At 42.5% G+C, this 24429-nt stretch overlaps 1 protein-coding gene across 2 annotated transcripts; it reads left to right on the top strand.

Moving 5' to 3' along the window:
* The first annotated feature begins 9882 nt into the window (after nt 1-9882).
* On the top strand, nt 9883-22673 carry CNEP1R1 (CTD nuclear envelope phosphatase 1 regulatory subunit 1). Of its 2 annotated transcripts, XM_081118052.1 has the most exons (7): nt 9883-10034; nt 11118-11189; nt 13338-13411; nt 16707-16816; nt 16935-16989; nt 18077-18164; nt 21377-22673. In XM_081118052.1, the coding sequence occupies exons 1-6, from the start codon at nt 10010-10012 to the stop codon at nt 18149-18151; spliced, it is 411 nt and encodes a 136-aa protein (XP_080974178.1). In that variant the 5' UTR covers nt 9883-10009; the 3' UTR covers nt 18152-18164; nt 21377-22673. The 2 variants fall into 2 exon arrangements, with proteins under 2 accessions (XP_080974178.1, XP_080974179.1); XM_081118053.1 differs by lacking the exon at nt 18077-18164.
* Nucleotides 22674-24429: the final 1756 nt, after the last annotated feature.

The raw sequence follows: 24429 nt of genomic DNA, 5'->3' as shown, positions 1-24429 counted from the left end.
TTAATCTTCACCCGAGGATATTTTTCCATTGATTTTTTTTGGGGGGGGGGGGCAGGGGAGAGAAAAGGAGAGAGAGAGAAACATCGATGTGAGAGAGACACATCGATTGGTTAGAAGACACATGGATTGGTTGCCTCCCGCATGTGCCCCAAGGCCAGGGATAGAGCCTGCAACCCTTGGGTGCCCGGGCTGACACTAACCGCTGAGCCCACTCCAGCCAGGGCAAGAGGTTTAGAACACCTCGAATGTGCTGAGAGGGGAAAGCATTCGTTCATCCATTCGTTCACTCACTCAGCACCACTAGCAAATCGTGGAGGATGCCCTGTCTGTACCAGGTGGGCACGAGGCTAGACCAAGGGCTGCAGAGTCTGGTGCGGACCCAGATCTACAGCAGCACCCACGCCGGCTGCTTCTACAGGCTCCCTGGCTCTAACCAGCAGCAACCGGCCCCGGGTCCAGGGCTGGGTGCAGCTGGGCTTAGCAGGGTTTCCTAGGCCACTGGTACCCCAACCTGCTGGTGCAGGGCTCCTAAAGGGGGTCCGGCTGCAAGGGCACAGTCGCCAGAGCTGTCTACTTTAACAGCAGCTCCCTGAGCCCCAGACCTTAAAAAGGGGGAGCATTTTAACAAGCTCCTGAAGCAGGAGGAGCGTGGCCGGGGTGGAGCCGAACGGCAGCTCTGGCTCAGTTGCTAGGCTCTGGGGAAGGGCCACGGGCCTGCAAGTAAAATGTATCGCAAGTAAAAAGCGACACTGCAGAGAAAAGCGGGCAAAGACCTGCTGGCGTCTATTTTCGCATTTACGGAGATGAACTATTAATGAGTATACGTAAGCTGCCATCCAACATGCAGAAATCGAGTTTACTTGGTTTACAGATTTCTCCAGCAACATTACAAAAAGCCTGAAGAGCACACACGCCAGGCTGTGCACCGGCAAATGCTCAGAGCAGGATTACAGGGGACTTGCCCTGTCTGTCTCTGATTTCAGTGTTGTTTGAATATTTTAAAACATTTACTGTAACCTCCTGTAAGTCTATAATTATTCCAAAATAAAAAAAAATTAATGTATTACTTTTGCAATCAAAAAAGGCTGAAAAGGGTGCCATTTTCTAAACGATATAAACTAAAACTAAAATCAGCAACGATAGCCAAAATTAAATTTGATGTGTGCGTGTATGTCATTAATTTTGCTGTTTACCCCAGGATCACCTAAAAACCAAGACATGTAGTTAAAGAACATTCCGCTCTACCTTTTGGCTGCTGAAGCTCTTCCATAGTGTCTATGAAGTCTGCCCGATGAAGACACCTAAGTCCTAGAGAAATAAATTGCTATATTTTTAGGATTAAATTAAAAAACCACTTTCACAAAATCAATCAATAACAATGAACTTTTATAAGAGGCAATGCCTCCTTCTAACCCCCACCTTGCACCCAATTCTACCAACGTCCAAGCAAAGCTAACGCTGAAGACCAGCCATTGCCATCCTGAGATACCCTCCCAAGTCAACTTCTCTGCCAAAGAAAAAGTTTAAGTCAATGAAACACCTAGAGGCGATCCAGGGAGCCCTGGCAGAATGCCTCACACGGTGGAGAAAAGGAGAAGAAGCTGGAATGAAAAACCACAGTAATTAAAACAAACAACATGAGTTTTTTTCCACTGATTTCAGTTCCACGTCAGTGCCTCTCTCCCTCCGGAACCACCTGCTGCTTGATGAAGGCGACCCAGCAAAACCAAACCCCAGAGCACGCGGCCCACAGTCAGGTTTGGGGCCAGAGGGAGTTTGTGTTTTGTTTTTTCTTTTATTTTTCAATTACAGTTGACATTCATATTATTTTGTGTTCATTTCTGGTGCACAGCATAGTGGTCAGACAATCACACACTTTACAAAGTGCTCCCCCCCATACTTCAAGTACCCACCTGGCCCCATACACAGTTATTATGCTTTTTCATAATGAATTGATTTGTGCATTGCCCAGCTCCTAAATGATGTTGAGATGTCTAAGGCTAAAAGGCAGAAACGGTAATGCATTAAAACAAGGAGCGCCCTGGCCGGTGTGGCTCAGTGGCTAGAGCGCCGGCCTGTGGGCTGAAGGGTCCCGGGTCTGATTCCGGCCAAGGGCACGTGCCTCGGTTGCAGGCTCGATCCCCGGCCCCAGTTGGGAGGCAACCAATCGATGTGTCTCTCACATCAATGTTTCTCTCTCTCTCCCACTCTCTCTGAAAAGCAATGGAAAAAATATCCTCAGGTGAGGATTTAAATAAATAAATAAATACGTAGGAAAAAGAAACAAGTTAAGGAATCTTGCCACCATTTTTAATCAATTTAATTGGCAACCCATAAAATGCACCCTTTTAAAGGTAGAAGTAATGGGATATGTTTTGAGTACATTCGCAGAGCTGTGCAACCATCATCACTTATGTAATTCCAGAGCATTTTCATCACCCCCACCCCTCAAAAAATTCACTCTCTATTCTCCCTGCCTCCCAGCCCCTGGCCACCACTAATGCACTTTCTGTCCCTATGGGTTCGTCTATCCTGGACACTTCATATAACTAGAGTGCCCTCTTCTGTGATGGGCTTCTTTCACTTGGCATGTTTTCAAGACTAGCCGTGCTGTGGGTGTATCAGTACCACATTCCTTGCTTGCTTGCTTTATTTATTTTAACCCTCACTCACGGATATGTTTTTATTGATTTGAGAGAGAGAGAGAGGAAGGGGGGAGAGAGAGGAACGTTGACATGAGAGAGAAGCATCCATCAGTGGCTCTCATGCCCTATGCTAAGTGAAACAAGCCAGCCACCAAAGGACAAATTCCGTATGATTCCAGCTATATGAGGTGCCCGGAGCTGTCAAATTCATAGAAGCGGAAGGTAGGATGGTGGTTGCCAGGGGCCGGGGAGAGAGGGAAACGGGAAATTGTCTAATGGGTAAGGAGTTTCAGCTTGCAAGATAAAAAGTCCTGGAGAATGTTGCACAACAATGTGAATTTACTTGACACTACTAAGCTGAAAACTTTAAAAGGGTTAAGGTGGGAAACTTTGTCACATGATCTCACTTATACGTGGAATCTAAAGAACTTAATAAACTGATGAACAGAATAGACTCAATGACATGGACGCATAGATGAGACTGACGAATGTCAGAGGGATGGAGGAGGCGGGTGGGTGGAGGGGGAGAGAATAACCACAGAACTTATATGCACAACCCAAGGACACAGACAAAGAATTTATATGCACATATGCACAACCCAAGGACACGGACAGTGGTGGGGAGAGGGGCTGGGGAGTGGGGTGGGACGGGATGGCATGGGTCATTGGGGAGAAAAAGGGACATCTGTAATATTTCTAACTAAAATAAAAAATAAAAAAAGATGGTGACTTTTGTCACGTGCATTTTACCACACCTACTAGGATGGGTATAGTCAAAAGGACAAGTGTTGGAGGGGACATGAAGAAACTGGAACTCTCATACATTATTGGGGGAGTGTGAAATTGTATGGCCACTTTGGAAAGCAATTTGGCAGGTTCTTAAACGTTAAACATAAATTTACCACATGACCCAGCATTTCAACCCAATGAAATGAAACGTATGCCTTTGTGTGAACAAAGACTTATTGTATATGAACTTTCATAGAAACATCATTCACAATAGCCAAAAAATGGGAACAATTCAGATGTCCATCAGCAGGTAAATGGATAAAAAGAAAAAATGTGGTATATCCATATAATGAAATGCTTTTCAGCAATAAAAAGGAATTAAATACTGGGATGGACCCCACAAACTTTATACTAAAGTGAAAGCCAGTCACAAAAAGCTACATATTATATGGTGATTTTATTTACATGAAATATCCAGAAAATGTGAATTCATAGAATGTTAATGATATCCTTTGCAACTCTTTAAACGTATCATGAAAAATACTTTAGCTGTCAACTTACGAACATGCAAGGGAGAAATTCAGACACAGAGCTAGGTGCAGGGGATCCAGGTGAGCCAAGATAAGAGCACTGTCCTGCCCTCCTGGGGAAAATTTATTAATCAAACATTAAGCAGGAAAAACAGAATTAAACAATCACAGAAGGAGAAGGATCGCTGTGTGGTGAGGGGCAGGGAAGTGGAGGCACCTGAGTAAAACCTTTATCCATATTAACTCATTTTACTATCAGAAGAACCTACAAGGTAAATTCTGTTATTATCCCATTTTAGCGATGAGAAAGCCAAGGCCAGAGAAGTAGCGTGACTGCTCAGGGTCCCGCAGCGGGTCATCCACTCAGGTTCACAAGCAGGTGTGACTCTGAAGCCTGGAGGAATAGCCAACTTTGCCGCCTCAATAAATACTGGAGGAGGGACTGGATAGAAGCAAGAGCTTTCCCAAGGTGAGAGGCCAAGGAAGGGCTGATCCAAGGGCACCCCCTGCACCGTGGGAGCACAGGGCCAGGGGGAAGGGCCCTGAAGGGCTGCCAGGGCTCCCCAAGTTCAGTCCAGGGCAACACGTCCAGCCATCTGCCCACTGTCCAGCTGGGGAAGCTGAGGCCTCAGGGACACAGGGGCCGCACCGGCCGGGCCGGGCCGCCTGCCCTGGGGAGGACGCTCACCTGCCTGGCCCGGTGCGTTCCCGCGCAGGCCCGCACTGCTTGGCTCACTCTGCGGTTCCCTTTCTTGCCACGTTTTCCCTGGTTACTTTCTCAGTCACGCCTGTCCCCCCCACTCCCTCTCGCTCCCCTTGTCTCTCAGTTTTCCATCAGACGTTCATTCTTCCCCGCAACAAATAGCCGTGGGCCAGAACCCGCGCGAACGCCGGGGAAGGGAAAGGCGCATGTCTGTGCCCAGCAGCTTAAGCTCTGGTGGAGACCAAGACAGCAAATCGACGGCTTTGAAACTTTTTTTACCACCCCACAGCTGCAGCACGTTTTAGCTCGCTTCCCAGCATGTCCTATGGAACACACGTGTACAGCACCGAAGCGCGCGCCTCGCAGAGCCGGGCTTGCCTGCAGGCCCCCGGCGCCGCCCAAGCCCGGTCCCGCGTCAGTGGGCCCCCCGGTGGGGACCCCGTGACAGCCTGAGCAGGGCAGCCCCGAAAGGAGGCCTGGAGGCGCTGAATCCGTCCCACACGCATGGTTCTCTTGTCCTGCACAGGTTTCTGTTAAGAGTGGACACCGCGTTGGATGCGAGCAATCTGGGCTCCAGTCGACTTTCAAGGGGGGTCTGCACCGAGAAAGGACGGTTTCTAACAGGAATGCTCCTTGTAGCTTGGCCATAAGGACTGGCCTTGCCGATCAGAGTGGGCGATGAAGGGTGGCTGCAAATTAAATGAACTACAGCAGCTCCTTTCAGCTTTTGACGAAAATATATTTGAAGTATATAATAAGATAAAAAGGGGTTTTTGTTTTTCAAAAAGTATTTGGAAAGGTGCATTTAACTACTAACATTACAATTTTCCCAATTGTTTCTGAGCATGTTGGGTTAAAGGAAGCATCTCTAAGTGAAGGAGATAAAATTAGTTCTTGTTTGATGTCTTGATAAAGCCTTTTTGATGTTTTTCAGAAATTTCGAAGGTGGGAGGGTCTCAGGCCCGAGTGAGACTCCCTTTGCAAAATAAGACATTCCCACGGTACCGAGGAGGACCTAATCTGCTGAGAGAGTAATGAAAATGTTTTTAACGACAGGTCATGATACAATTTTCTAAACACTTTAAAATCTTGGTAAGATACACATAACATAATATTACCATCTTAGCCATCTGCAAGTGCACGGTTCAGTGGCATTGTGTGCAACCAACTTCCACCCCCAGAACACTCTCATCTTGTAAAACTGAAACTGTCCCCTTTGAGCAATAACTCCCCAGCCCCCACTCTGCCCTGACAACCACTATTCCACTTTCTGTTTCTATGAACTTGACTTCTCTACGTATCTCACATAAGTGTAACCATGTCCTTTTATGGTTGACTTATTTCATTTAGCATCATATCCTCAAGGTCCATCCATGTTGCAGCATGTGTCAGAATCTCCTTCCTTTTAAGGGTTGAGTCAGAGTCCATGAGATTATATATATTTTATATTTTATAAAAATATATTTTACATAAAAATTATTTATATAAAATATTTTATATATAACATATATATATATATATATATATATATATAAAACTTTGTTTATCCGTTCATCCATCAATGCACACCTAGATTGCTCCTACCTTTTGGCTATTGTGACTAATGCTGCCATGAACGTAGCTATATGAATAAATCTTTGAGACCCTGCTTTTGATTCTTTTGTGTATATAGCCAGAAGTGGAATTGCTGGATCATATGATAACTCTATTTTAATTTTTTGAGTAACTGCCATAGTGTCTCCCACAGCAATGCATTCCTACCTCCAGTGCATGGGTGCTCAGATTTCTCTGTGTTCTCAACAAATCACGTGGGTTTTGTCCTTCATTCTATTGATATAACACTCCACTGATTCATTTTTTGATGCCAAACCAGCTTTGCATTCCTAGGATAAATCACACTTCATCATGTCACAGAATACTTTTTACATGTTGTTGAATTCGATTTGCTAACATTTTTTGAGGGTTTTGTGTGTATGTTCATAAGAAATATTCATGTATTTTTAAAAATATGATTTTATTGATTTCAGAGAGAGGAAGGGAGAGGGACAGCTAGAAACATCAATCATTGATCAGCCGCCTCCTGCACGCCCCCACCTGGGGATCGAGCCCACAACCAGGGCATGTGCCCTGAGGAATCAAACATTGATCTCCTCGATCATAGGGCGATGCTCAACCGCTGAGCCACACCGGCCAGTGAGATATTCATGTACTTTTAAAGGGAGGGGGGTGGGTATCAAATTGGAATGGCACTTAGGTTGCATTGAGTACATTAGAAAGATTGATGTAACAGTTTATGTCCAAATGTCAATATCTACAATATACCAGAAATTACATCATTTATAAGTATTCAAACCCATGATGAAAATTTCAGAAGGTCACTTTAAGGCGCCACTGGAAAGTTCTCAGCACAGAGGAATGTGGTCTTTTAATGTTTTACAAACCACTGTTTGAGACAAGGGTGGAAGCAGACCAGTTGGAGGCCATCGCAGGAAATTTAGGTTATGTGGTGGCTTAGGCCAGAGTGGTGGCAGTGGAAGTGATTGCATTTTATATATATGTTGAGGGCAGAGCCAACAGGATTTGCTAATTTGATATACTGTGTGTGGAGAGAGAGAGAGAGAGAGTCATCAATAATAACTCCAGCTACAGGGTTTGGGGTGATCAACTCATCTATAAACTCACCTCTGAAACGGGCTTAATGGAGCCCTTTGGCTGCTGTCGCAGGGCTTAAAGGGGGCATACTGCTCAGGAGCTAGAAGAGGTGGAGCGCCAGCCCTCCTAGGAACATGGAGAGGACTTAGCTATCGTATTGGGTATCTCTCTTTGAAGCGATCTTCACCACATCACTGATGTTTTAAGACTCTTCGATGTTGGCTTTTGTTTTTACACCAAACTCTACCCTTACAGAAGGCAGGGGTGGAAGATTTTTGCATTCCCAGCCCACATCCAGTGCCTGGAACCTGTATTCCTTCAATGCTCTTGACTACCTTCTCCTTGCCAAATCTCGCTGGTAGGAAGTTTCTACAAATCTACATCCTTTGGTCTCCCCATTCCTTCAGGGTCCAAGTGTCTTATGACCATATGGCCCTATTTTCCTCTCTTTGTGCCTTACTGCTCCTCCAGCCCCCGTGATCCAGCCACATAGATGCCAGTGACAGGTGAGTAATGGGCACCCTCTCAGAGGCCGGTTGGACAGATTTGCTCACCCTAAAAGGAAAGGGGGGGGGGGGCAGGAGGCGGTCCTTATTCTCCCCTCTGCTGTCCAAGGCTCTTGCTGGAAACTTGCACCTCCCTCAGGCAAACAAAAGCCCAGCACTTACCAGGACGGTCTCTTTTGAAGGCAAGTTAGCAAAACTCCCAGTGTGGCAGTGCTTTGCAAGGTCTCACTCCTCCCCTCCCCAGGACCCCGCCCAGGAGAGCCTGTCACTGCTGGGTGCCAAGGGCTAATGTGAAAAATGAGACTTGGAGGTGGAGGGATGGAACATTGAGCAAGAAGTCAGGGGGAGCCCTAGCCGGCGTGGCTCAGTGGTTAGAGCGTTGGCCCGTGGACTAAAGCGTCCCGGGTTTGATTCTGGCCACAGGCCGGTACCTCCATCGGGGGCTCCATCCCTGACCCAGGTCGGAGCGCAGGTGGGAGGGAACCAATCAATGTGAGAGGCACATAGATGCTTCTCTCTCTCTTTCACTCTCTCTGAAAAGCAATGGAAAAAATATCCTTGGGTGAGGATTTAAAAAATAAATAAATGAGTAAATGTATAAATAAATAAAAGAAGTCAGGGAGTACTTTATTTGGGGCTTAAATCCAGGCTATGACAATAATTGCGAGATCTGAGCAAACTCATTTTTACTTTTCTCAGTTGTACAGTAAGCCTACTAATACCTAGCTTGGTAGCTTTCAAACTTTCAAACTGTTTTTGTTAATGGAACCCTCAGTCAGGTGTATGCTTTATATTACAATTGGAACCCAGCAGGAGTGCACACACACAATCAAAAGAAAAGATCATGAAACAATACTTATGCTGACTCCCCGTGATGCCAATATTTTTTTATTTTACTTTAGTTCATTTTAAAAAATAAAAAAAAGTTGCCCTGGCTGGTGTGGCTCAGCCGGTTGGGCATCGGCCTGTGCACCAAAAGGCTGCTGGTTCGATTCTTCGGCAGAGCAGGTACCAGGCTTGCAGGCTCCACTGCATCCCTCAGGGCTGCGCTCTCACATCGCTGTTTCTCTCTCTCCCTCTCCCTTCCTCTCTCTGAAATCAATAAAGATATATATTTTTTAAAAATCAGTGGGATAATGTATGTAAAGGGTTTGGTCCAGAGGAAGGCGCCCTAAATGGGAACTTTCCGAAGTGCCGCTTGGAACTTTCTCGGCCCTCCTCTTTGCAGGGCTGGTTTCTTCTCACTCATCTTGGGATTCTCAACTAAAATGCCCCCACCCCCGCCCCCACCCCACCCCCAGCCCTGGCTCCTGCTACCCTCCTTTATCTCACTGTATCCTATTACCCTGCTACCTCCTTCATAAAACTACTACCCTTATCTGAAACTAATTACTTAGTTGCATGTTTATGACCTGCCATAACCCTTCCACTCTGAGGACAGGAATCTTGTCTGTCTCTCTCGCAATGCCATTCCTGGTCCAGCGCTTAGCAGGCCATGCAGTCAGTAGTTCTAGAATGAATGAGTGACCACATGGAAATGAGCAGGAGAGCATTTAAATCAAATATAAATGTAGTCGAGGCCTCACAGACATTTTTAGAGTTCTTGGTATTGGGGTGCTTTGTTTGCCTCCTTTATGATTTATGCAAGTCGTCGTGAGAAAAAAAGTAATCAAGGGAGAAATGCTTGCTTAAGAGGTTGGATATCTAGGAAAGAGGTACTATGCATAAGGAATTCCATTATTTTGTATCCTCGCTAGTTCTGTATATATTTCCCCTTGAGTCCTAGGGGAAGGGCAAGCTCGTTGATTTCTGATCCCTTGTCAGAGACTAGATGGCTGCCCGGAAGGTAGTGGGCGCTCAATAAATATTCGAGGAATGAAAGAAGCTGGAAACTAGAAACATACATGTGAACCCACGGTCTGGGACAGGCTGCAGTTCCTCTCCGGAGCAGGAGGCGGCGCTAGCGTCACACCGGCCCGGACGCGGGCTATTCTTGGCCCCTCCGGCTGACCGTCCAGCGCTAGGCCCCGAGGCCCGTTCGGCAATCAGCCAATAGAAAGCCGCCTTAGTTGTGAGGTGGGACAGAGGCGCCCTGTGAGCGCAGCGGGTGTAGGCAGGGGGCGGGGCGGCGGGGCGGGGCCGAGGAGAGCGGTTGGAGGTGGGAGTCGGTGTTGCGGGCCGGGCGGGGGCCGCGGAGCTGCGATGCGGACGGGCCCGCGTCCGTGACCGGAGCTGCCGGCCGACATGAACTCGCTGGAGCAGGCGGAAGGTATGGGCCGCCCGGGCGTGTCCCGGGGTCGCCCCAGATGCCGGCGGGGCTCCGGAGGGGCCGGAGCCGCGGAGACGCCGCCGCGGGGAGAGGAGGCCGCGTTGGGTGGACGGACGCCTCCGGGAGTTTGGGGGGCGCGGGACCCGCCGGGACGCTGGCGGCGGCGCGTGGCCTCTGCGGACCTGGGGGCGTTGCGCCCGCCGCCCCGGCCCCCGCTTCAGCGTGGGGCTCCTCCTCGGGCTGCTTTTAATTCATCAGTTCCCGTCGGCGCTGGGCGCTGGGTAGCGCGTTCACTCGCTCGGCTCTGGACACCCCCCGGCTTGTCTCCCTGGTCCCCTTATCTTTGTTTTGGAAACCCCGTGAGCCGTATCCCTGGTTGCTGCCCTGGCTTCTGGTAACTGCCGGGGTGAGAGTTTGCCTCCCGATCTCCTTTTTAAAGCGTGAGAGGCGCGATCGTGGGAGCGGCCCCCTCCGTGCGCGCTCGCGGGCGCCTCGCACGCCCCTGACTTCGGGGAGGCGCGGGCCGCGGATGGAGCCGAGATCGCGTCTCCTCCGTTCGCGGGGAGGGCGTGGGACTGTTTCCACGCCGGCCCGTTAGCAGGTCCGGGGTCGAGCAGTGTAGCCCTGGAGTTAAATAAATATAAGGGCCAGAGGTCGGAGCCGGGCGCCTGCATCCCAGTAGACCGGGAAGACGTGGGTGTTAGGTAATAGGTTGTTCTGTCTACTAGGAAGTTCTTGGTTCCAGCAGAATCAAAACTCGACCTGATTTTGATCCTTTTATTTGCAACCCCCAAATTTCTAGCGTTTGGCTCCGGCTTGAGGCTGCTGCTGCTTTTCCACTTACCATTTTACGAAGCTTCTAAAAGTGAACCAGCCAGTTTCCTTATATGTGAAATTGGAACTAAAGAAACCTAGTGTTTTTGTCAAGTGCTTAAAGCTGTCCTAGTAAACGAAGTAAACAGTGCAGTCGTACATGTAAGTCGGTGTGTAAGACCTGAAGCAGTTAGAGCATCTAAAATTTCATCTTCGCAGACTTAACCTAGTAAGAGCAGCTAATAAGAAGATTGAAATCTTTTTGCCTAGATCTCAAGGCTTTCGAGAGGAGACTTACTGAATATATTCATTGTTTGCAACCTGCCACTGGACGCTGGAGAAGTAAGTGCCTCAGTGTTTTTTAAGAGGAAATAAACTGACAGTTGATACTCTTCTCACTGCCCAGCAATGATTTACTTTTATGTAAAACTTGAATAACAAACACTGGCTTTACTAAACCATAGATTTCCTTTTGTTTTGACAGTTTTTAACATTGTAAGCAATGCATTATAAGAAATTTTTAAGAAAGGGAACTGGCAACCCTAAAGAAGAATCTTTGTGGTTGAATTTTTATTTTCCCATTAAAATAGATATACTTTTATTTTTTAAAAATCACAAATTTGATAACACATTTGATAAAATTTTCAGTAGCCTGTTTTGCAGTTTTACAACAAAGTTTTGTTAAAGAAAATCATATTTAACATTTACACGGTGAGGCAAAACTAAGTTTACAGTTGTGAGTACACGAAACAGTTTATTCTTGTATTATTATTTATTTATTATTGTGTTATTTTCCATATGAACAACTGTAAACCTACTTTTGCCCCACGCTGTATTTGCAAAGGTTATGAAATTACTTTTAGTGGTTTTTAACAGCATAATTGTTCTGCTTTAGAAAAAAAATTCACATTATTACTGTCCACAAATATCATGACTATTACAAAATATGATTAGAAAGAGTTATGGTTACTGCCCAGTGGAAATATAAGAAAATACAGGCAAGTGTACAAATAGCAAACAGAGTGCCTTGCTGACTTATGCTGGGAACAGTCTTAGTTTCTCGGATGTTTATTGTTGAAACTTAATTCCTGCCAAGAAAGAAGTACAACAGCACACATCAGGGACATACTGTATTTCAAGTGTAACTCAGTTTGTGGGACCAAAAGAGCACTAATGAAGGTACGGGTCTTTCCTGTCAAGATTTCTCCTGTAATTTTTATTACATTTGTTTGCAAAGTTTTATTCTGTGCTATGAAAATTCTGATTGGTCAGAATTCACGAGTAGTGATTTTCTCAGGTTCTCTGGTTTACCTACCTTGTTTCACTGCTATTGAGAATCTTTTGAAAGATCTGTGATGCTGTCCTGTCTCATATAATGCAGTGTAATGAACATGCTTTACTTTTTCTGGATCGTGGTCTCAGTGCTTACATATAATGACATCAGCATGGTTAATGTGTGTGCATAAAAGTGGGTGTATGAGGGTCCCCTCTAGTGGCTTTGCTTTTGCTTTATTTAAAATAAAAACTATTATAGTATATTTCTTATTGGAAATGTAGAACTATAGGAAATTGAATTTAATCTGTTCTCAGCTGAGAACATAATTTTGAAATTTTGATTGTTACTAAATACCTAAAATGAGACTGTTTTTGTGCGACTTGTCTCTTCTAAAAGTAATTTGCCAGCACTTCTAGACACAAGGTTTTATTGCTCATTGAAGCTTGATCTCTACGTTCGAAAACTATGCATCCCAACTGAAAGACAGTAACTGTCTGGATCAGAATATTAACTAGGTCTTGGTGCCTTTTTATTATTTTTTAGTAATGCCACTTATTCCTAAGTTTTACTTATGACTTATTTAGAACTTTTAAAAATAATTCTAGCTAAGTGGGCAGAGAGAAACCCTATCTAACATTTACTATCAGTAGTTTCTATCCTGACCTTCAAGTCCCTTAAAGAGAATCCAGTACTGAATGGTGATGGTGTGCTCTGTCCACACTTTCGAACACTGACCTTTGTTTAATTGAACAGCGGGCAGTCGTCCACAAGGCAAGTCCTTTAGTCAGAATTGGCAGTGCATTCATAAAGGAGTCTTTGTTCAGTTGGTTACATTGAAAAATGAGAGGGGTTTTTTTGTTGTTTTTGTTTGCTTTTTTAAATTTGAATTTACAGAATCTGCAAAATCAGCACAAAGCACAATGAAAGTTATATAACATAGAATCTTAAAGTTTTACCATCTTGGATTTATTGCTTTAATTTCGTAAGTTCTGACTAAAGTAATAAGGGGAATCGTGTTATCCTTAGTTACTAAGGTTCATGAGGTTTGGGAGAATTCCTCAAGGTTTATGGCAAGTCCCCTAATTCCTTAGACAAGTGCATTTTCCATTTAATAAAGTGCTGCTTCCTTGGCTGTCATTTATTAGTAACTGATGGTAGCACTATCAAGTATTAAGAGCTTATTCCTTACTAATTTTGTGTTTATCTTTCATCAGTGCTTCTTATAGTGGTATCTGTCTGTACAGCTACTGGTGCCTGGAACTGGTTAATAGATCCCGAGACACAAAAGGTAGAAGTTTTGTTTTAAAATCTTTAAAAGATTAAAATCTTTAATAGATACTGGTTATAGCAGTGCGTTGTTCGTTTAAAGTGTTATTCAGCTGCTGCTACCTGGTACTACTAATAGTGATATTAATCACATTAAAGCATGCTTTACATTAATGTGTTTAAGAAAAATGGCTGGCTATGGTAAATTAAGTATCTTTACAGGGAAAAAGGTCTCAGAAGTCTCACTCCACTTATATTACTTCTCACTCATTTCTGAACTTGTGTGCAGCTTTTACTTGTCTCATTTGCCCATATTTTTACATTTTAGTGTAAACATTGTCTTTGTTCTGCTTTGTTCAGTTAGTATCCTCAGTGCTAGCTTTTAAAAATTATAAAACAACATTTTCCTATATGAGCTTTCTTTGTTAATACCTTTCCTCATCCCATAAAGCATTTGAGGTGGCTTTGCAGGAAACACGATAAAATAGCAAAATATAATGGTAATAAAGCCCTGGCTGGTGTGGCTCAGCTGAGTGGGTGTCTTCCTGTGCACCAAGAGGTTGTTGGTTCCATTCCCAGTCAGGGCACATGCCTGGGTTGCAGGCTCAATCCCCTGTGGGAGGCATGCAGGTAGAAGCCGATCAATGTTACGCTCTCACATCAGTGTTTCTCTCTTCTCCCTCTCTCTCTAAAAATCAATAAACTATTGTTTAAAAAATAAATGTAATAAAAAGTCAAGACTAGAAAAAAACTAATTAGACTTTGAGGTCAAAACCAGGAAAGAACCCAGGTCACTGATAGTGTAGGCCATGTAGGCTACAATTTCTAGATTGAGGCATTGATTAGTCTCTGAGTCACCTAATCAATAATGTCACAGCCAGTTCCATTGTCTTCATTGTCTATGAAGAGAACATATGTGTAAGTTGCTTAAGCTAGCAAAGCTTTATTTCCTCGGTGTTTGTCTCTAAAAATATTTCCTGCCTGAAGTTTAATATAGGAAACACTGAGAGATCTCCCATTGGGCACTGTCCAGGAATATCCCTATACCAAATGCAATAACCAAGTCCATAATGGTATTTCTTGAAGCATACTTTGATGAAAGCTGATGGCATGTTTCTCAAATTCTACCTCTTCTATATTGGGTCTTAATTTCAAACTTGGGCTTTTTTATTAGAAAAGCAGTAGTCTCTAGTTTATCAGTGAGTTTTCCTCCCAGTGCAGCTTTATTTAGGTAATAATGATGTTCTAATTTTCACAAATCTTAATCTGACTTCCCTCTTTTAAGCTGTAATTAGGTAGCCTACTTTCAGTAGCTTTATTTATGACCTTTCAGGTTATACAGGAGAAAACCCTGATAGTAAGACTTTTGTCAGCAGTCTGCATAGCAATCGAGACAGCCAGGGGTTTATTTAGCATGCAGTGTCCCTGACTTGATCCACTGGGGTGGGGAGGTAAGAAGCAGGGGAGGTTGGTGATGGAATTTTATGCTAATAGAGGGTTTTGCGGCAGATAGGGGCCTCTCCTGTGTGTTCGTGTATAGAAATCTGATCTGAAGACTGCACGTGGTACTGGTCTTGAGGGGGAGAGTGAGGAAGCTGGCAGGAAGATTGAAAAAGGCCTGTCTTGGGAAATGAACCTGACTTCTAATTGGGGAAAATACAAGCTGATTTTCAGCTAGTTGAGGTCTTAATAAAACACAGAGGTAAATGTAATTTGAAATACGCCAAAACTCTGTCGTTAATATGATTTTTTAAATTAGGTGAGAATATAAGGATTAGCCTAAGGGTTGGCTATGTATATGTTAGTATTGAATAAGCTCCAGCCTGACAAGAGTTTTCAGTGGCAGTTGTGTCTGTAGCAGGAGATGCAAACCCAAAGCCAGTGGCTAGCTGGGGAGACGGCAGGAGAGGGAGTATGGTAAACTGGGCAGTGCAGGAACACCTGACCCAAAGGGAAACTGCTGTTTGGATGCAGTCGATTGCTGCCATGGAGGAAAGAAGGCTGGTGCTGGCTGATCTAATTAAAATTAAAACATGTGCTAATTAAAATTAACACATGTCTGTGCTAACATGGCGCAGGCCACATAAAACACAGCTGGCCCCTGGGAATTAAACTGTCCTCAGGTTTTAAGAAGGCAGTCCTCTGGAATATTAATCTTTCTCAGGAGCTCATCCTTCTGGGAGCTTCTTCCTCCTGGTGTTTCCAGCCTCTCATTTCTTCATTTGACAAGTTTATTTAACCAGGACCGTGCTGGGCCATCTACCAGGTGCTTTTCCTAAGTTCAGTCGCTGTCCTGAGATGTATGCACCTGTTAGTGTGACTTGAGTGCAGAGGCCCTTAGCTTGGTTCTGTCGCTCCTGCTCGCTTACTCACCCACCTGAGTTCTTTTTCCAGACTCTAAATATCTGTCTTCTCTCCTTCCATCTCCTTTCCTGTCTTCACCTTCCCCCCGCCCCAGCCTGATTTCAGTGCCTGGCTCCTGAATGCCTGTCCCTCTACATCCTCTTAGTGTTGTGTAGTGTCCTGTTTCCTGCTACCGACTGAGTATCCCAGATCTGATGCTCCCTTTTCTTCTCCTAAACGCCAGTTCTTTATGGATAGCTGCTAACCCTTTTCCCCTGCTGTGTCCTGTGACCATCAGAATCTCAGTAACTTCACAATCAAACTCATCACTGCTTCTGCAGAGAGGACCGGTGATGCTGGAGTTGAGTCTTATAAGGTTGTGCAGAAGTTAGCCAGGTGGAGAGGAGAGGAGGAGTATAGTAGCATAGGTACCCTTGTGGCAGGTGACACGTGGCAGAGCTGGCCCGACTCTCTTACGAAGCTTTTTAACAGGGAAGGTAACTAGATCAGGTGTGTTTTCCTTGAGATCAGATCATCTTCATTCATTCAGCAATACTTATCAAGCACCTGTCTCTGCCACGTGCTGTGGCAGATGCTGGGGAAGGCCATGCACAGGACAGTGCCCCTGCTCTCGGCAACTTAGAGTCTGTGCTTTTTAATTGCTGCTCTCTAGGCGGGGTTCAGTACATATTTGTGGTAGGTAGTTTTTATTACAGGAGTGGATTTGCAGTGGTTCAGGTATTTGGAATGAATAGGGGGAACATTGCTGTGTTTTCTTGCTACATGGGAGATATAAAAGATGTATTATGTATTTTTATAGCACAGCAATATGGAGGACTAGCCATGTTGGAAGTCTTCAGATCCTCCTATTTTAGGTGATTAAAATGTTACATATATGTATACATGAGTGGAGAGGTAGAAATCTGTATTGTTCTAAGACTTTTAACATTTTTATATCTTGAACTCTTTTCCAGGTGTCCTTCCTCACATCGTTGTGGAACCATCCGTTTTTCACCGTTAGTTGTATCACTCTGATAGGCTTGTTCTTTGCTGGGATACACAAGAGAGTAGTTGCTCCATCAATGTATCCTTTACATGATTTTTACTCTCTGAACGAAGTTAAAGCACCTTCTCAGTGAGCTAAGCGTTGTTAAAAGCTTATTCTTGAAATGATAAATTTTCCTTTGACCTCATTTATTCAGTATAGCCGCGCGATGTCGAAACGTGTTAGCAGAGTACAATATGTCTTGTGATGACGTAAGTATTCTCTTCATTTGAAAATTATAGACATGTGAAACGACTAAGATGTTTTGGCTCAAGTAAAATAGGCATTTTATTAGCAGTAATTGTCTCCATGGAATTAACTGATGGGAATACACCTTATCACATTGATTCTAAGACACTTTTTTAATATTTTAACATTATATTAGATGCATGTCTGAAATTGAGATGCATCCAATAAATCAATAGTGTTTTACAATTAAATTGGTAGAGTTGACAATAATTTTCCTTAATGACGCAAAATAATGATGCATCTCATAATTGAAGCCATCTTAGATTCAGTGAAATACCATGATCATTATTGGCCAAAATTGGCTCAGTGGGTATTGGTTTTGTAAACTACATACTATGATTTTTCTAATGACATTCTGCATGTAGGATCTTAAACAGTGTCCAGGTATTATGATAAGAGTGTGTCACAGTTTTGATTTGCTTATTTATAAAAGTACCTTTACCTTCAATTTAAGAAACTTAAACAAATAATACCTATTCAGGATAGAAAATTAGAATAAAGAGCAAAAAAGTATTAGGAAAGGAAGACAACTGGATTAGTGGAAGAAAATAAAGATTAAGCAATTCGATTTTTAAAAAAATCAGAGAATAAGGTTGGTATTTCAAGTCTGAAGGGAATGTTTAAAAAGACATACACATCCCATCATAAAAGCATTAGAAGAAAATATAGAAGAATATGTTTAGCCCTAGCCAATTTGGCTTAGTGGATAGAACATCGGCCCTCATACTGAAGGGTCCTGGGATCGATTCCAGCCAAGGGCACGGACCTCAGGTGCAGGCTCAACACCTGGCCCTGGTTGCTGCTGGAGCAGGAGGCAACCAATCGATGTGTGTCTCTCACATTGATGTTTCCCTCTCCCCCTTCCTCTTCCCCCATACTCTCTGAAAAGCAATGGAAAAAATATCCTCATGTAAGGATTAAAAAATAATAATAAAAGCATATTTTTTAAAAAACAAAGAATAATAATATGTTTATAAGCTTGGGGTATTAAAGTGCTTTTTTTGTTGTTGTGAATCCTCACCTGAGGATATTTTTTCCATTGATTTTTAGAGAGAATGGAAGGCAGGGGGAGAGACACAGAGAAAGAAACATCAATGTGAGAGAGAGATATTGATTGGGGATTGAGCCTGCAACTGAGGTATGTGCCCTTGACTGGAATTGAACCCAAGACCCTTCAGTCCACAGGCCAATGCTCTAACCACTGAGCAAACCTGGCCAGGGCTAAAAATGCTTTTTAAAACAAAACAGAAATGCCATAATGGAAGAAGTTGGATACATTTAATTGCACTAACATTTGAGGCAATGACTAGAAAAACTATTTGTAAGGTATCATATAGAGGATAGTATACAAAATAATTAAAGACCTATTAAAAATTGGTAAGAAAAAGACAAATAGTACATTTTAAAAATGGGGAAAGAAGTCATATCACAGAAGTGGAAATAGAAATGGCTAATAGACGTAGAGATGAGACAGCTTCATTTGTAATCAAGGAAAACTGAGTTTCCATTGGTGTTAATGCCAAATTGGCAAAAATGCAGCACTAATTCCAGTTCTGCAGTGAGATGGATTTTCCCACCCCCTGCTTGTTGAGAACATGCATTGGTGCAGCCATTTTGGAGGCAGTTTTTAGCATTCTAACAAAATTTGAAATGCACGTGCCTCCTGACCTAACTGTTCTCTCCATCTACGCTGGGGGGACCATCACACATGCACACTGGAGGCAGGTGCAAAGTTGGTATTGCACCACCCTTTGCAGTAGTTGTAGCCGGAAACAATTTTTACGTTTCTCTGCAGGGGCGGTAAAGGAGGCTGTGCTCTAGCCCCATCATAGGAAACCAGAAGTACATCTATAAATACGAACATGGAAGGTCTCCCAGACACAATGTTAGGTACAAAAAGTAAATTACCAAACAATATGCCTACTGTGGTACAACGTGTGTTTTATTTTAAAAAAAGTTTCAGTTATGAACATTTCCAAACATAAAATGACAAAGAGAAGAATATAATCAACTTGATGCACCCACTGGCCAGTGTCAACAATAATCGGCTTGTGGCTAGCTTATTTCATGTGCAGCCTGCCCACCTCCTCATCAGATTGTTTTGAAACAAATCCCAAGTGACATATTTTGCCCTCAAATATTTCAGCATGTTAGAAACATCAGATGTTTATATGTGTGAATGTAATCCATAGAAAATAATCTGGAATAATTCATACTAAAACTGGTTTCTTCTTTAAGAAGGCTAGAATTTGAGGTAGATGGAAAGGATGACTTTAGCTTACCTGGATTTCAATTTTTATAATGAGATTACATTAATCTTTGGCTCGTGTAATTTAAAATAGATTAAAACCATGAGTGAACAAATAGTGGTATATTCATACAGTAGAATACTATATATGTTATATAAAAGGTAAAGACTACTGAAACGTAATAATTGAGTGAAACACATTGAGTAAAAGAAATAGATGCAAAAGAACATATTGTCTGATGCCATTTAAATTTTTTTGTTTTTTCAGTCCTCACCCGAGGATATTTTTTCCATTGCTTTTCAGAAAGAGTGGAAGAGGGGGCAGGGAGAGAGAGAGAAACATCGATGTGAAAGAAACACATCTATTGGTTGCCTCCCGCACTTGCCCCGACCAGGGTTGGGGATCAAGCCTGCAACTGAGGTATGTGCCCTTGGCCGGAATTGAACATGGAACCCTTCAGTCGTGGGCCGATGCTCTAACCACTGAGCAAAACTGGCCAGGGCTCCAATGCCATTTATACACAGGTCACAGGCGGGCAGAAATAATCTGTTCCGGAAGCAGTTATGTCTGTGCAGGGAGCGGGAATACTATTGACCGGAAAGGGGTGATGTGATGTCCTGTAGCTTAATCCTGGTAGTGGCTACATGGTGAATACATTTGTCAAAACTCATAAAACTGTACAAAAGATTTGATCATTTTATTCTATATAAATTATACCACAATAAAAAAGTGGAAAATTAGTATCGAAGTTTTATCAAAATACCAAGAAATCACCAAAAATTAAGTGAAAGTGAGAATCGAGAAATGACTAGAATCCTGACAACACTTTTGACCTGACGATAATAAAATTTGTTAATTAAAACCACCTAGAATCTTACCAACCAAAGAGAGTCACCCTGTGTTATATTTTGTTTCACATTCCCTTCTGCTTTGTAAAGGAAGGTGTGTGACGGGTTTTCAACACAACCTCATGACTTAAGAGCCTTCATGTTTTGGACATGAATCGTGCAAGGTCCTGGACTTATTACCTGCATTATCTCAGTTAAGGCCTTCCATTTGTTTAGTTACATATTGTCCCATTTTATGGCTCCATCGTAATCCAACCCATATTACAAACCTTGTATGTTCTTCATTAGAACTTAACTCTACAAGGACAAGGAACTTTGTTCATTGCTGGAGTTCTAGCATTTCACACAAGGCCTGGCACACAGTAGGCAGTCCATAAATGTTGTGAAAGCATTAATAACACTTACATGCACATCTTTACACTCGCATTTAGTTTCCTTCAGATAAATTCCTGCAAATGGAATTGTATGGATTGTGTATGTGGTTGTGAAGATGACAGTTGGCCCCACAGAGGAGTTGTAGTCACTTATACTGAAAACAAGCAGTGTTTGAGTGTCTGTTGTTCCAGCCATTGGTTTACATTTTAACTTGAGGAAATTAAAATTTACTGTTGGAAAAGTAAAATAAATAATAAATAAAATTTACTGTTGGAAAGGAGAAATGCTTTTGCCAGGTACATAGTTTTATACATTTCGCTTGGTAAGGAGCATAAATTGGTCTATACAAGCTAGGATTTTGTTTTATCTAGGGGATTGATTGGCTGATTTTTAGATAGCCAGTGGACAGGGAATTCATCAAATAAAGATTGTAGGTGTGTGTTTTAAAGTAATAAAGACTTAGCCCTAGCTGGTTTGGCTCAGTGGTTAGAGTGTCAGCCCACCGACTGAAGGGTCTTAGGTTAGATTCCAGTCAAGGTCACGTAGCTCAGTTGCAGGCTCAATCCCCAGCTCTAGGTGCGAGCAGGCGATATGTTTCTCTCACATTGATGTTTCTCTCTCTCTCCCTTCCACCTTATCTGAAAAGCAATGGAAAAAATATCCTCAGATTAGGATTAATAAATAAATAAGGTAATAAAGACTTTGGAAGAAAGCTCCACACAGAGAAAACTTTGAAAATATAACTGTTAATTCCTTAACCTTGACTAAATATAGGGAGGTTTTCTGATGCCCTTCAAATGCCCTTTGAGGTTTATAGATAAAATGGTGGTGTTTTTAATAGACCTGTGTATTAAAAAACTTATTTCTTAATTTCGCAGACAGGAAAACTGATTTTGAAACCTAGGCCTCATGTTCAGTGACAATCTGCAGTCATTGTTACGGGACCTAACGCAGCCTTTCTTCAGAGAAGTGGGCAGCAAAAGCCATAAGGATTCCTTTTACAGTCGGATATTTGATGGTCATAGCAACAGCTGACAAGAAGTGTGCAATATTTACCCAGATAGTTTGATGATGACTCACATTATCAGTGCTTTGGTACCTTGGATTGTCTATGTATCAGTATTAGTGTCACTTTAGTACTTCAGATCCTGCAGAGATTGTTGCAGATGAAGTATGTGTGTATGTTACTAAGTTAAACTTAGAAACAGAACCTCATCCAGTTTTTATAATTATTTTTGCAAACTACTGTAAATAGCAAATCAATGCCAATGTCAAAGGGGAAAGCGTTTGTGGACTTGGTTCTCCTGCACCAGTATTTCAGAAACATCAGCTTGCCATCTCCACTGCTTTTTAAAACCAACTGTTATGTGTAGCTGTGCCTTTTCTTCTCACACTCTTTTTTAATCATAATGCAGGAAAACCAAGGGATTGGGCTTAGACTGAGGAAACTCATCTTCATTATGTTGTAAGAAATTATAGATGTTTTGAGAAACATTTTTTGTTAAACCAGATAGTGAACTTTGGCCACTATTGTGATATTTTCCTGTTCATTGTTTTCATTTAATGCTAAATTTACTTTATATTTTTAAAATAATTTTAAGAACACTCCAGAGGCTTCTGAAAATATCAGTTTAGTTATAAATTATGTATTGTCTGGGAATTTGGTAGTTATTGTTTTAGATAATTGGATTTTATGCTGTGGTCAAAGTGCTGTTACACTAGTATTGTGCAGGGGGGCGGTGCCACAATAGAGTCTACAATTCTCACTGTTTAGAGAGTGTTATTGACATACTGTGTATGCATATTAGCCACATGTACTATAATAACTCTTAAACTATTGGGATTGCTGTAAATATTTTAAAGAACTGGAGGTGCCTTTTACCTGTTTATTAGAAGATTCTGAAAAGGTTTAAATTATTTCAAGAGCAATCTTTTAAATTTCATTTGACATAAAGCTGAAAATTCAGTAACAGGACAAAAACTTTTTAACTAGGCTGCCATTTCATGTGTTCATCCTGGCTTTCATGTGTATAAGATTTTATTCTTTGAACTGTAGCAATAAAACCCTCTGCTCCTAAGAAGTCTTAAGGGGGTATTCTATATATTCTGCATTGTTTTATTTTCTGTAAATTTTGTAGGTAAATATGTGCATAAAAATAAATACTTTATATATAATTAGTGATTGGGCTTTTTCCTTGGTTTATTGTAAGTCTGTAACAAAAATTTTATAAACATACTGTGTGTCTCAGATATAGGCTAGTTCCAAATGAGACATTTTACTTTAACTCTGTCCAGTAGAGTAAATTTCAAGTAGCACTTGTACGTACCCAGTTTATTAGGCTATAAACTTTTATTATGTCTTATTCCTCATTGTCTAATAACATTTGGCTCTTAATCAGGAAATACAGATTTTCTCCAAGTGCTTTACAAACTTGTATGGCCAGCTTCCTCCAAGAATATAAAGCTGATGAGGGATTTGCTAGGTCCTTAGACCTTTTTGGAGTTATCAGCTACTTAGAGTATTTTGATGAAAGCTGTGCATCTTCTCTCCTAGAAAGACATGCCTATGTATATACACATACTTGGATTTCCTGGTGCTAGCCTCCTTGGAGTCACTGGTTCTGAAACTTCTGTTAAAGGTTTTTCATATCTTTATTTCTAACAGAACAATTCTTTTCCAAGCAAATCTTTGCTCTGGTTGAAATAGGCCCAAGGGTCATTGCCAAATTAGCTTCTCACCACGGCCCTCACCCTCATACCCGCTTCCACACTACAAGGAAATTATTGAGTCCAGTCCTCTAATTTTACAGGTGGGGCTGACCGTCACAGGTTTCCAAAGTGACTTTAGATCCCCATGAGTTAGTAAACACAGAAGTGGCACCAGAACCCAAGTCTCGACTCAGATTGAAAGGGTGTGTGCGTGTGTGCGTGTGTGTGTGTGTGTATGTTGGACTTAATTCATGAGCCATTATAATGTTATGGTTAGGAATGCAGACTATGGCCAGACTGAATTTGAATCTCAGATCTGCTACTTGCAACTTGGTAAATTACATAACCTTAGTTTCCTCACTTATAAATTGGTCATAATGCTAATCTCCTAGGTAAATAACATACAGAGTGGGGCAAAAGTAGGTTTACTGTTGTGAGACTTTATTCTTATATTACTATTTATTAATTATTGTATTATTTTCCATAAAAACAACTGTAGACATACTTTTGCCCCACCCTGTATAGGACTGGTCAATCTTCCAGGTTTATATCGAGTATTAAACATTAATTCATGTGAAGCACTTAAACAGCATTTCGCTACAAGTCACACTGCTCAATAAATCTAGTTGTTAAATCCTAAAAGTTAAAAAAATAAAAAGGGCCTGGCTGGGTGTGGCTCAGGGGTTGAGCATTGACCTAGGATCCAGGTGATCAGGGTTTGATTCCCCGTCAGGGCACATGCCCGGGTTGTGGGCTCCATCAATGACTCTCTCATCATTGATGTTTCTATCTCTCTCTCTGCCTCTCCTTTCCTCTCTGAAATCAATAAAGATATATTTAAAAAAAATAAAAATAAAAAATAAAAAGGATCTCACTGTTACAATCTTACCCAATGTCAACATCTCAGTTGAGATAACTATGAGGGAATTCAGTTTATCTTTGGACTATGAAAACTTCTGAATAGTGGATTAAATGCCAAGAGAAAGGATATTTGTTCTCTAATGTAGTGCTTATGTGCCAGTACCTGTTCTTAGCGTCTTAAACACGTTAACATACTTAATCTTGGGGGCTGAGCATTCAGCGGAGGTGCCTGGCCTTGACCAGAATCAGACCCGGGACCCTGCAGTTCGCGGACCGACACGCTAACCACTGAGCAGACCGGTCGGGCTGCAGTGGGTGCGTTTTATTGATGTCTCGCTTTCACTGATGAGGAACCTGAGGC

The sequence above is a fragment of the Miniopterus schreibersii genome (genome assembly GCF_964146895.1).
Source record: "Miniopterus schreibersii genome assembly, chromosome: 18".
In the NCBI taxonomy this organism is placed as follows: domain Eukaryota; kingdom Metazoa; phylum Chordata; class Mammalia; order Chiroptera; family Miniopteridae; genus Miniopterus; species Miniopterus schreibersii.
This window is presented reverse-complemented; position numbering and strand designations above follow the sequence as displayed.

What these genes read in the sequence shown, in the direction of transcription:
- CNEP1R1 (XM_081118052.1), top strand. Translation starts at nt 10,010, where the DNA reads ATGAACTCGCTGGAGCAGGCGGAAG. An exon ending in TAGATCCCGAGACACAAAAG is followed by an intron (nt 13,412 to 16,706) that starts GTAGAAGTTTTG and finishes ACTCTTTTCCAG; the next exon opens with GTGTCCTTCCTCACATCGTT. An exon ending in AGAGTAGTTGCTCCATCAAT is followed by an intron (nt 16,817 to 16,934) that starts GTATCCTTTACA and finishes TCATTTATTCAG; the next exon opens with TATAGCCGCGCGATGTCGAA.